Here is a 13,595-nt window from a genome sequence, read left to right on the forward strand (position 1 = left end):
TGCTGCGTATTTTAAGGCTTCTGTACCCTTTAATGTTTCAGTTCTGGCTTACTGTGCCTGTACACACCAAAGGAACATGGAATCTCTAAAAGGAACAGAAGCTTTAGCTACAGGAGACTTGTGAGGGCACTCTGACACAGCAAGGATACGCACAGCCACATCTCGCTGCAAGACACTTCTGGACCACACAGCAACAGCAAGCCTAAAAGCACCACCACTAGCAAATAACACATTTGGTATTTCAAATAAATCACTTGTTTGTTTCATGATGGTGAGTGGCGTCCTTCTAGTTTAGCAAACTCTCTGTATATCAACAAAGCTGCTGAAACAGTCTGATCACTGGCTGATTCCCTCAAGGAAAAAAAAGAGAGAAAGATAGGAAAAAAAAAAAAAAGAAAAGAAAACAACCCCTCCCCTCTATGAGAGGCACAGAAAAATAAAACCAAATATCAAAAAAGGTTCACCTACCTTCCCCCCACGGAAAACGTGATACCACACTGAAGTGCCACCAAAATCAATATGAAAATCAGTGAAGCATCCTTTCACACTCATCAAACAGTACCTGCAAGCAGAGTGAAGGACAAAAATGAATCAGTCTGAAACAGTATTTTTCACATCTTAATTTGCAGAGGTTAACTGCCTGTGCAATGCTGCTTCCACCAATTAAGTTTCTGCATTTACAGTACGGGGATTTGTCTCGTGAAGATAATGAGGTTTCTGCTGAAAAATGCGTATCTCCATGTCTGAGTTTGCTGTTCATATGAGAGGAATTAAAGCTTTCGGAGTTAGGGAATAGAAAAACATTAAAAGTTAGGCTGTTCAGAAATATTTCTTATGCCACTGCCAGTCCCTGGGGTGGTCTGTTTAATGCTCTCCTTCATCGCTCCAGAGACACAACCTTCACCAAAGTTGTACACAAATTGCTTCAAAGTTTTGAAAAATCTAATTTGCTTATAAATCCTCCTGAATGTTCTTTACCTACTTGCCACTCCTGCCATTTTTGCAAGGATTAGGGGACAGAAACCTCATTTGGCAAACTAAGTCCTTTTTGTTCACAATTCTAGCCATTCTGCAAAATACATAAAGGACCCAGCTGGCAGCCACACTAAGTATCAAATCCACTATTTTTTATGCCATCTTGATACAGGTTTTGAGCAGTTTAAAGTCTGCATTGCTGGAAAAGACACAAGAGCTGTGGTCTGGCTGCAGGAATCTCCAGCCTGCAGCCACCATCTGTAACTAATGGCCGAATCACAGCCGCCCTCCTCACTGTAGGCACCTTTGCAAACGCAGGAAACACACACCACTTAACCCACTAACCTCTTTTCCTTGTTCCGGTCTCCGTTTCATGGCTTTTTTTTTTTTTTTTTTTTTTTTTTTTTTTTTTGTTTGGTTTGGTTTGGTTTGGTTTTTAAGGGGAGTTATGGAAACCCTACCGGAAGGGGATTTGTTAAAAAAATAAATAAATAAATAAAAGGAGAAAAGGTTTGATTTAAGTGTGTCTTTTTCTGCTCACATTCAGGTAGGAGAAGCTCAGCAGTATGCAGCCGGCGTGCAGAAGTCCCTGTAGATGATAGGCTGGGAAGGACCTTACCATGTGTCTGCAGAAGGCTGGCAAATCAGAGCCACTCTGGGTCCATAAGAGCCGCTGCCTAGCAACCACATCCCGAGCCGGAGTTGACAGAATGATACGCAATGCTGTCATGAAGACAGTCAATTTGTGGGCTTCAAAAAAGGTCCTGCGCCTTCATCTCACAATTAAAACCTCTCCTTGTGCAATTACACGTCTCTCCTCTTGCCCACTCTGGAATTTTTTTAATTTTTTTTTTAATCCTTCAGAAGCAGGAAGAAGCTTTTGCTGCCCCTGGGGTATTTCAGATGCTTCAAAAATCACAGCTAGCCAAGAAGCTGTCTACACTCTCAATATGCTCCATTTCAAAATATGAGTCCTTCCCTCCCAAACACTTTTTTTTAATTTCTCCTTTTATGTTTTCTCTACCAAGATGTTGTTGATTACAAGTCAGATAGAATTTAAAAACAATAAAAGAAGCCCAGAAAGGAAGTTGCCTTTCTTCCAGCCAAACTGCAAAAAGTCACAGATTGAATAATTATTGCTCATTAGGAAAAAAAAAAAATCAGCATGGAAATTCTCAGCTTGTAAGCAGTGCTGAGTATTAGAGGTTCATGTTGTTTTAAAGTAAAAAATTCAAATCCTTATGGAGTCAATTATTTTCAGTTTCCAAAAGGTCAGATGTAAAATACATCACACGAACAAAAATTTTCTAGACAGTGCTACCTACCAACAATCACCCATTGAATTAAGATATTCTGGAAGAGCAAACATAGCCTGGGCATTAGCTGGTTTTAGGTATTCCTCAGTAGTCAATAATCTAAACCTGAAGCAGTCAAACTGTTTATGTTCAGAGAGGAAATAACAGGACTGAATCCTGTTCTTATTGAATTTGTCAAATCAAAGCGCTTAAAATTTAGTTTGGTGAGAAAGCACTGAAGCAGGTATTACTGTGAACACGCAACTCTTTCTTTTCCTTGTTTTTCCCCATTTTCCCCTCTATTTTCTTGAAACTCCTCTAAACACAATTTCCACTCCAATAAAGGTGGTTTTAGTGAAAGAGTCACATATGGCGATTAATAAAAACCTGCAAAGCATTTGGAAAAGAAACTGTTTTTCTTTCCATCCACAAACAAGCCATGCCTTAATTTCTGCTGGTAATCTCCCAGGCCTGCTTTTGTCCAAACCCAACAGCTCCCGGCCGGCTCAGGAGCCTGCGGGAGGATCTTCCGCCATCCAGCTCTCTCCCTGGTTGCCAGAGTCTGGCACAATGCCTTTGCATTGACCTCTACAGCTTCCTCTTCCAATGTACACCGCAGTCACATGGTCCCAGCACACTCCATGCCACAGCTAATCTCAGGCACCGCTCGGCTCCAGCCTCAGCCAGCGGCTTCTCATCACCAACAGCTGCTAATTTGGGGAACCACTCAACTTTTCAGGGTTTTCCATAACAACAGTGAAAAAGAAAAAAAAAAAAAAACGGAGGGGAAAAAAAAAGCCACAACACAGCATCCATGTTGAAAGAAATCGAGGAACTACATCCCTCTGTGTGCTGTGGCCACCGTGCTCTGGGCCAGGGCAGGTACAGTGGGTTACAGGAACACAATCCCACGTCAGGCATGGGGAGACAACCTGACCAGAGTTACACCCTGAAAACACAGGCGACGCAAAAGATGCCCCAAGTTGAATATTTTCACAACTGCTACCACATCCAACCCCTGAACACTCCACTTTATCTCCCTGCACAGCCTCAGTCAGGGTTTTAAAACATGCAGCTGCTTGTAATCTGTTGTGGGGGAGCTTCCCTTCCCGATTGAAGAGTTTGGTTTGTGTTCTCCACAAGGCTGATATCTGTCGAGTTAATGTATTGTTATTTTGGAGGAAGGATTTGTGATGTGGAGAAAAGGGGAACTTCCCCCTCCCACCCTCTTCCCCCCCCCCCCCCAAAAAAAAAACCCAAACATCTGGGGAAATTTGTTAGAGAAATGATGCGAAGAAATATGGAGTAACCTGCAAACTCACGAGGAAGAACAAACACAGAGATCCAAAAAAAGAGAGGGAGATGATACAAATGAAGCTAAGCCACTAAGCAAACACAGCGAGCTGGGAACACAGGAACAACACAGACACCACTCCATAAGCCAGCGCAGAGCCCACACTCCCAGGCAAACCCACAATGCACTCGCCACGCATCGCTACAAACCCGCAAGCAAACAGAGAAACAAAGACAGCGAGAGCCGCGCCGGGATGCGAAGGCAGCGCCGGGCAGGGCAGGCAGCGGCAGCGTTCATGCACATGGGCCCGGGGAGACGCGAGCGGACGCACAGGCAGCAGCATTACCCTGAGCTCAGCTCCTTCTCTCCCGCAATAGGCACCGCGCACCATACGGCTCTATTCCCTCTGGCATTGCGAGGGCTCCCCTGCCACTGAGCTCAGCCCATAAACCACTCCCAAACCCCAGCAGAGGCTTCTGTTTTTTGTTCGGGCCAATGAGAAAAGTATAGCTCACTCTTCCTTCCTCCCAGGAGCAGCGCCGGCTGGTTGAAATCCCTGAGCCTGAAACCGAATACCACAGACCCATGAGCCAACTGCAAGTGCCAGCGCGGGGAAAGGCGCGGGCCTCGCTCCCCATCCCCGGGCGGGAGCGACGCTCCCGGTGTCGGGGGAGAGCGGCCCCCGGCAGCATCCCGGCACCGCGGGGGCCCTTCTGCCGGGCCTGGGAGCGGGGCTGGCAGGAGGCAGCAGGAACAATAGCTACCTCGGGGCGCCTCGGCCCGCACCGACAGCGCTCCCACACTGGGGCCCTGCAACTGGAAGCCACGAATTGCGCCGCAAGACAAAAGAAACCATTGTCACCCGGGAGGCACCGGCCCGGCTGCCGCCCCCATCCCCGCCTCACCGGCAGCGACCGGCCCCGCCGCGGCGGGGAGGGCCCGGCTGCTCCGCGGGGATGAGCCCCAGCATCTCCTCACGGAGGGCTCCGGCTTCCCTAGGGGTGAGCCCTGGCTGCTCCTGCGGGGATGAACCCGGCTTTTCTCAAGGATGAGCCCCGGCTCCCCCGTCAGGGGTGAGGAACCCCGGCTCCTCGCGCTCGCAGGGCCCCCTAGCACCCAGCCGTGGCCGCCGGGCCAGCCCTGCCCGTGGAAGGCCGCTCAGAGCCGGCCGCAGCGGGCCCTGTGCCCGTGCCCTGACGGGACCAACCTTCGCCCCGTCCCCTCTCGGGGAGCGGTACTGAGCGCTCCCAGCCCGAGGGAAACAAACCAAATCGTCACACACCGTGCTCACCGCACCCTGTGCGGGCACCGGGCACTTCAAACGCACATGAAAGGCCCGGCTCGTGCCCCGAGGGGGTTACGGTCCGAGTCAGTCACACACAGAGACAACACCCGAGATAACAGAAGCCAATTTTCTGCCATGCACCGTAGTGTTTGTGAAGTGCCTGCAAATCACACTCTCAGACCACACTGGGACCAAAGTAAGCGACAACACTTCCCTCGTCGCACCCTTGCCCGGTCCCAGCCCCGGTGGAACAGCAAGAGCGCACGGGGTGGGCTCACATCCGAGGGTGCCGCTGCCACGAGTGGGGACCGCACAGGGACCCCTGGTTGACTTTCCAGATTTTGGCATCCAACAGAGCACAAGCGCTGGAACCTCAGAACTTCAAGAATGAAGAGGTTTGCTTGTTTGGGATTTTTTTTGTTTGTTTTTGTTTTAGTTTGGTTTTTTTTTGATTGGAAGCTTAAATTTCTGAAGAGGTACCCGCCACCACAATGAACTGAACCAAGCTGCCAACTCACTGCGAGCCAGGCCTGTCTGCCCCTGGAACAGCAGTTTGGTGTCTGTAAGAGCACGACTCGTTTCTCCACCTTGTGACAAGGCTGTTCACTTCCAGGGTCACCACAAACTGTTGTAAACACTGGTGGTTATTTGAGTTACATGTGTGATGCTGCAAGTCCTCCAAGTTCTACCCAAAGGAGGATTTGTACTCATGCACTGATCTGAAGACATAACATTTTATTTATTTTGCTAGCTTGGAAAGTCTTAAGGAGAACTCGCACTTATTGGTCTAATTTTTTTTACTGAATTGTACTTATAGAGATTTTGTATCAAAAGCAATCCACAAATGGCATACAAAGTGCAGACAAGTCTCTCACATGCATAAACCAGTGCCAGGTTGCTTTGTGGGACCTGCAAGCTCCCTCGATTCCCTGTCTCCAGAGGCACCCTGGGCGTCTAATTAGACCACAGCTCAGCAGAGCATTTTAGCATCTGTTTAAATCCATCCCTACTTAGTAAAGGAATGAATAGAAAGGAATGGATGGCTGAACAACAGCCTGGGAGAGGAAGAATAGAGCTGAGGACATGCTAACAGAGCAGCATTCTTTTGTGAACAGGTAGATGTTTCACACAAGATACCCCATCCTTAACTGAAGGACAGCAGAAATATAGAAACCTATTACAGCAGTGCTTAGGTATTTCAAGTAATAGGAAGAATTTTGAAGATAAAAAGGATGCTGCAGTGACTAAATCTTTCATTTTCATTTGTTCCACAGCACAAACATTACCAAGTTCTCAAAAGTGCCTGTTACTGTTTCATGTCCTGAACAGTAGCTATTCACTGCCACTGCATTGCAAATAATCTTGCAAGGCTACAAACACAAAACCTGATAAAGAGGATAATAATTTCAGCAGAGCCATCTCTTTTGATAAATGAAAAATCAAATTAGTACTTTTTTTTTTTTTTTTTTTTGGTTGGCTCAGCTGTATCCAGATTGCTTCAATTCTGGATGAATTTAAACAGAAAAACAAATCTGAGCTTGTTTTGAGCGAACTGAAAGCGGTTATGGTGATATAACAAGCTTCTGCCCCTCAAAGCTGATGTTACAACAGCACTGCCTTTTTCTGCTGGCTCTTGGTTATACAGCATCTTCCCACTCTCATCCAGGATCCCATGTCTGAGAGGCTTTTCTCAGGAACTTGCATCCTGGGATGTGAAAGAGGGGACATAAACTATTTCCTAGCTTAATTCAGTCCTCTAAGTCTCCTATTTGGTAAGCAGCCATTTACCTACAGACAGAAAAATAACTTCATTACCCAGAATTTTTTTAAAAAGTTAATGGTGCAAGTCCAAGTGCGAGGCAGGGCGGTCTCCAGCGCGCGCGGTGCTCCTGGTAACTGAAGCAGCAGATGGAGCGTTCTCTAACTTCACTCCCAGCACGGAACTCGACGTGCAGGAGCCAAGACAGACATTTGTGTCTGGTAATGCCATCTGTGTCTGCGAAACTGCAGCGCTCTCGCTGGAGTGCTTTTTGTTTGTAGGGAACACGTTAATGGTGGGGATGGCATACTGCAAACTCTCAGAATTATGGGAATGCTAAGAACAAGAATGGAATGAATCGATCCCATTTCTGAGCAACAACAGTCATTAATAAAGCATATGAGTATTGACGATTCACATAAAAGAATGGGCAACGTGAAACAAGTGACAGCACTGACTTGTGGCTCCACAACTGAACATGATCTCCTTAATAAGGGCTCAAACCCTCTGGACACTCACAGCAATAGCTGGGACCAGTATCTCTACAGGAAAGTGTCAAGTTGAATTCCCAAACATGGAGAAAGCCAATCTCTTGAGGAGTTCATCTTTAAACCAGATGAGTTCATGGAAGAGCAATCTCTTGAGAGTCACTGAGCACACAGAAACAACTTCTACCTCAGGACAGCCCCTGCCTGGACTGCAGTCAAAGTTCAGAAGATAATTTTTAGGAGTGGCATCATTTTACGCTCACACCGTTCTTACGCTCCTGCCAGGGCATCAATGCCAGCCAGCAGCCAACAGCAGGTTACTGAGAGCCACAGATCTTTGTCCTGATCTGGTACAGCTTCTCTTGTGCTCACAGACTGTCACTGTTTGTTACTGGTTTTAGCTTTGTGCCTTCTTCAGACTGATGAGGGGTTTGTGCCAACAGTACTGTAAATCATCCTTCTCTAGTCTTTCTGTGAGATGACACTCAGTAGCAACATCTTCATCACTCCAGCTGCATCACCCTCGCCTTTAACACTCATGCCTGGTAACTCCTTTTCCCAACATCAAACTCTATTGTCACATTTCAAGCGTTCACAATCTTTCAGTGTTTAGCTTCCCTGCACCTATCACATCTACTAGTTTATCAAGCTGTCAACCTCCACCTTCCCTTTGCCAGTGACAGCAACCTCCACAGCTCCATGTCTGCTTCTTCATCAGGCATCTCCTGCCTTTCTACCAGGCCACCCTCCACAAATGGGAAAAACTCCATGTCAAAATCTGTTGAATTGGTACGTCTCTAAAATCCCTTTGAAACCTACCATCTGGCATTTCATGATGCAAGCAGTGAACTGCAAGCATATACTCTGCTTTTTCTGCTAAATTCTGTTAGTCATGTTGCTACCTTATCCTTCAAACCATCTCTGCCTTGTTCTGTTTACTTGCTACATCTTTTTCAGCATCTGGAGTGTGCCTGCTCTAGGAAAGGAATCATTTTCTTTACTTTTTACCTTGTACCATCCATGAATCCTTAGACTCTGAATCATGATTCAGTTTCTTAGCTCTGGCAAATTACAAAGAATGTTATTTGCTGACTAACCACTTGGGAAGCAAGTGTTTCTCTGCCACTGGTTTATTGTGTGACCTCAGCCAAGTCACTTAGGACGTTTCCAAATGCATGGGGCACTCCAGTCCACAGTCAGTTACCCTAATGAGCAGTTTGATCCTTTCAAAATGTAAGAGTATCTTTAGCTTTCACTGAAATCAGTGGTGCTGAGCATATCCCCCCAGTACCTGTCACAGAGTCTCTTCTTTTATGAAGACCTTTACTTTACCTTCCAAAATGTTTATTTTTACAGAACAAGAGCAAATGCTACATATTACTTCCTGACTGCACACTCCTTTGTATCTGTTAGTACCAATCTATTTTACAGTTTGGAAGGAGTTCTGAGTGATTTGCAGAACACCAGAGGTCGGTTCAACAGCAGAGCCTGGGATGCTGCCAGCATTTGGTCTGGCCAATAAAACACAAACAGCAGTGAAGGGCTTCCAAGATTACCTGATGTTCATCAGCCATACAGGTCATTGCATCATTATAGGAACCCCTATCTCAGCTCTACTCATTCCCAGGAAACTTGCAGTGCATATTTTGAGGTCCCCAAATAGTTCCTTTTTCCAATCATCACATAAAAAGTTTCAAGGAAGACATTAAAGCAGAAGAAACAGTGATGTGAGCCTATGCTTGCCCAAAAACTATAGCTGAAATAGGCAGAACCAGGACAAACTGCTCTTGTGCTCAGTCTCAAACCTGCCCTGAGCGGGTCCTGAGCCTGGATAGTCAATCCAATATTTGCCCTTGCTCTTGAAAAAGTGAATAGAAAAGTAAACTGTCAGAAAGGGCAGTGACAGAGTTTCTGGGAAGTCACACACACCTATTAAAAATGGACTTGAAGCTCATTTCACAAAACATTTCTCAGCTAATAACGTCTGTCATTAGCAGTTTAGAACCTGGGAAGGATTGGAGCCCAGCCTACAGCAGGACTCTGACTACACTGTGTGACATGTCTGTGTGATGTGAAGTGATTTCTTTGGGCAGCACTTTCAGAGAATTTACTACTTGAGGTCAGTCTGCCACTTTCAAAACAGAGTTGCTTAAAACTGAAAAATAAAAATGCACTTTTCAAAGAGATTTGATCAAAGACTGTATTCAGCAAAGTTAAAATTACTTAAGGCAGTCAAGAGCAGAGCTTTTTAAATACTTACTTTTTCACTTTGGGGTATTTCATCTCTGAAATAGCATTGGTAGCATCCGTCTGTCTCTCCTTCAAATGCTGTGGCCACATATTATCCACCCAGTCGACTAAATCCACCTGAAACACCACCAAAATCAACTGTTAACTCCTGAACACATGGTAGGACATATTCTCGTTGGCTAAAACTCCTCCAGTGACAGCAGCAGATGCTCAAGACAGGGAGAACCTTGCTGTTCAGCAAAAGTCCCGTGCACCCAACTTGTTAAGGTGCAGCATTTCATCCCCACAACTCAGCCCTTTAAAACCCAGGGGAAGGAGAGTTTTACAGGCAATTTACCTGGGTGCAAATTCTGTCTCATGGGCACCTGTGAGCACCTTCTCTTGTATTCTGTCTGTGGCATTTTTGTAGCCAACAGCCTAGAAATTGCATTTATGAACATTAAAATGCAAACATAAAAGGGATGATACTATTTTAATATCTTCCATTTCAATGAGGAAATAGGACTGATTCCATGAATATCACAACTGTATGTGAAAACAAAACTTGGCTACTGCCCTGATTCTGAGATAATTCCCACATTCTGATATTGCAACCCAGAGTTTACACAGCAGGGAACCTAAATCAGGTATTTCAGTCTTACATGGGCTCAAAACTCTGCAGAATTCAAGGGGACATCTTACACAAAATATATGGGAGCTGACTTTAGGTACTGGACTTCCACAACACCCTCTCTTATACTCCCATGGGAATGCAAATGTCTCTTTCGGTGAAATCTAAATAGTCCTGCTTTTACAAGCAACTGTGCACTCAGGCCATTTTCAACAGCTATGAAATAACCATTTACACGAGATAACAGGTACCTAACTGCATTTTTAATTTCTAAGCACCCAGGAAATTTGCACAGATGTTTTAAAAGCTCGCTGAGCACAATGTGGGCAAACCAGGATCAGTTGAACACCAGAAACTCCCCAGAGCACCTTCAAATTACCCGCTGTCTGAATGACAGCAAAAATCTGAATGAACTTCTAAATATGTGTTTAATATTCAATTTGCGACCCACATTTAAAAGAACAAAGAAGTCTAGTAAAGAATTGCTTCTACAGATCAGCAATTAGAGCTGCCATCTATTTGTGACCTGTTCAGGCAGAAGTGTGGTGTTCCTACTGTCTTCTTGGGTAAGAGATGTCCCCAGTGAAAAAACTGCTGTTGTAACTAGAAAAGGGCTTAGAAACCAGGCAAAAAGTGTCTGAAAACAAAACATCATAGAGCTGTAGTTTCACACCCAGCTACATGCTAGCACAGCACACATAGCTACATTACAGAGATAAATGAAATCATCTTTACTAATAAGGTCATAGTTTCATACCAGTGACTCCATTGGGAATAAAATCACAAAAGCCCTCTACCTTTAAAAAGTATGTACAAATCTACCCCGTTCCTCTACTGCCAATTCTGACAAAGCAGTGATTATGCTGATTTAATTATGTATACATTTCTATATTTAACAATTGCGTTTCCAACTTTTTTGCTTTGGAACCCCCAGAACATTTTTTGGATAAAAGGAGGGTTCATATATAATGAATACAAGCTTCTTGATAGTTTAAGCTTGCGTAGAGGAGGAAAAATATTAGATAGGTATTTAATTTTGGATGAAGTTTCTCCTAAATACCTTGAGAGGAACTGTGTATCTGTGCAAATTGCATGATTAACAGCTCATCAGGTACCTAATTCCTGTAAATTAAATTCCACTGTCAAGGAGACCAGCTTTCTACTTGGCTAAAAATGATATCCCAACACCAAACGAGCAGGAGTTCTGGGCACTTCCCATCACCTTGTTTAAACTCCATGGTTTATTTCTGGGAAGAAGCTGAAATAAAGCCCATCACCATGGGCTCCCTTACCACATTGGGGCGCTTGACAATGTTCTCCAGCTTGGTGTGACTGAACTCCAGGCTGATGACGTTGTAGAGCTTCTCCCGCTGGGCCTCTGGGGTCTCGTAGTACCTCACAAACTGAGACATGCTCATCTCCACTCCTCTCTGTGTGTTCACATCCATCACATCCACGATCCGGCGGCTTCCTGCAAACACAGCAGCAGTCTCAAAACATCTGCCTTGGCTTTATTTATGTATATATACATATATGTATGTATATTATTTTATATATCTGTATCTATATATATCAGTTCTCAGTGACTGCAGGGAAACTGCAGGAAAAAAGGATAAGAGACCAATACCAGCCCCTCCATGGCTCCTAAATCTCAAGCAGTGAGCAAGGAACTAACTTGGAGCTGGACTTTTTACCCAATATGACACTGAACAGGTCACGTGGTTCACAGAGATGGAGAGAGCAGTTTCCTCCTTTATGTGAATTGATGTGAGCAGAAGTACATTAAAAACTATGAAGAAGTGATACAATATGGTAGTAGGGGGCAGGCAAGACAAATAGCTCTCCAAATCATACTACAATTTTCTAAACATCCATATGTCTCTCAAGATGCTTTTACTCATGGACAAAAACTATCCACAAAGAGCAAAAACTGCCTTGCATCACTGGATACTGTAAACTGCTGAACATTCCAAATTCCAGTCAGCACCAGTAGGGATGAAAGCACTAAATGCCATAGAGGAGTGAGCCCCCACTTTGGATCTCTCAACAAAAACTACAGGACATACTTTCAGCTCCTCGAGTGGCAGACATACAAGTCTCATTAGCACCAGAATGTTGAGCAGCAGTTTTAGTCGAGCCTTCAGCTTTACACAGATTAATCCACAATCTTCTCTTTGGCCAACTGGAAGGTTTCACCTCTCCCAGCAATTTTATCATCCTAATTAGCAGTTCATTTGTGTGTGAGCGAACAGGAGCCCATGAGAGACATGCCTCATTTCCAGGAGAGGTTTCCAGCAAACAAACTCGCGATGCTTCCAAAAAATCTCTCCAAAACCATTTTCACCGCCGAAGAAATAACTCAAAATAAATTGCATTAAAACAAAATGTAGGGCTCATATGCACCATCAGAGGGAATTATTAATAATTACAGCACCTGGCCTATCGTTTGCTTGGGAGCAGTATTTCAGCAAGAGTGATAGCTTGGATTGCATCTCTCCATTACAAACATCCTTAGCCCCTGATAGCAGTGACAGTGACAGATGTGATAATGATTCTGCAAAAGAACTCAAGACCATAAAGCTTTGAAATCAAGAAGAAAAATTTATATAGTGTAAATCCGGAATAGTCCCACCAGCCTGTCAGTCAACCTCCTCGTTCCAAGGCCAGGGAACAGGATCCCATCCTTGGGCTGGGCTTGGGACTGTCTGGAGTGTTGCCACCTTGAGGCAGGATGAGGAGAGTTTAGTTATGTGTGGAAAAGCACAAGAGTCCTTAAATTTTGTATCTGCATGTTTGAAACAACATATATAAAATCTAGTTATGGGTTGGGGGGGAGTTGTTGTTGTTTTTTTAATGGTAAACTTTACTATCTAGGGGAGTGGTCTTTTTTCAATCCCACAGGTCAGCAGCTGGGGTGGAGTCCTGTTAAACAGGCCCCTAATGAAAGCCATCCTGATCTCTGCTTCCAGAGCCTGGCATCAAAGCAATGGCTACAGCCTGGAGGGGTTAAGGACACAGATACTGAAAAATTCTATTTGAAGGGCTACGTGGCTGAGCCTGGGACCTGCCATATTTTAGTCTAGGTTTGATCTCAGCTTTGCTGGAAGCAACCTTGTAGAGCCTCTCAATTACCCTTTCCAAAAGAAAAATCAGCAGTTACCTGATGAATTAAGAGTATGAGGAGCAGTTCAATAGCAGGTTTGTTAAATGAACACGATTATCAATTACAGGCAGAAGAGCTTAAGATTTGAATTGATAATCTCTTGACTTCCAAATTAAAGAGTAATTTGAGGGGATGTTTTTCTCTTAAGCCACAGTACTGTCAAACAAGCCCATACATAATGATTCTTGGAGTACTGCTCACAGAATTTGAGATGTATAATTACAGGTTCACATCCTGGTGTTCACTGCCCACTGCACAGCAGCCCTGGCTCACTGCCAGCTTTATCTCTTCTGTCCTGAAAAGATTCAGCTCTTTCTTCTATCTCCGGTTCCTAATACAAGGTGAAAAAGTATCATCTAGGAGAGTAAAGAACAAGGAAAAGAAGCACACAAAGGCTCCAAAAAGTGGTGGCAGGCTGAGAGATCTCAGGTCAGGCTGGATTTTTGGGCAGCTCCACACGCATTTTACCATGATCC

General features: G+C 44.7%; 1 protein-coding gene across 2 annotated transcripts in view; it reads right to left on the reverse strand.

The window, feature by feature from the left end:
- KDM2B (lysine demethylase 2B) overlaps positions 1-13,595 on the reverse strand; it is a 107,819-nt gene that overhangs the window by 71,820 nt on the left and 22,404 nt on the right. For both annotated transcript variants that reach the window (XM_069030610.1, XM_069030609.1), the window contains exons 5-7: positions 11,249-11,427; positions 9,357-9,463; positions 469-562 (exon numbers count right to left, since the gene is read on the reverse strand). In XM_069030610.1, coding sequence (XP_068886711.1) covers positions 469-562; positions 9,357-9,463; positions 11,249-11,427 — 380 coding nt within the window. The remainder of the gene's footprint in view (positions 1-468; positions 563-9,356; positions 9,464-11,248; positions 11,428-13,595) is intronic.

The sequence above is a fragment of the Aphelocoma coerulescens genome, chromosome 15 (genome assembly GCF_041296385.1).
Source record: "Aphelocoma coerulescens isolate FSJ_1873_10779 chromosome 15, UR_Acoe_1.0, whole genome shotgun sequence".
Lineage (NCBI taxonomy): Eukaryota > Metazoa > Chordata > Aves > Passeriformes > Corvidae > Aphelocoma > Aphelocoma coerulescens.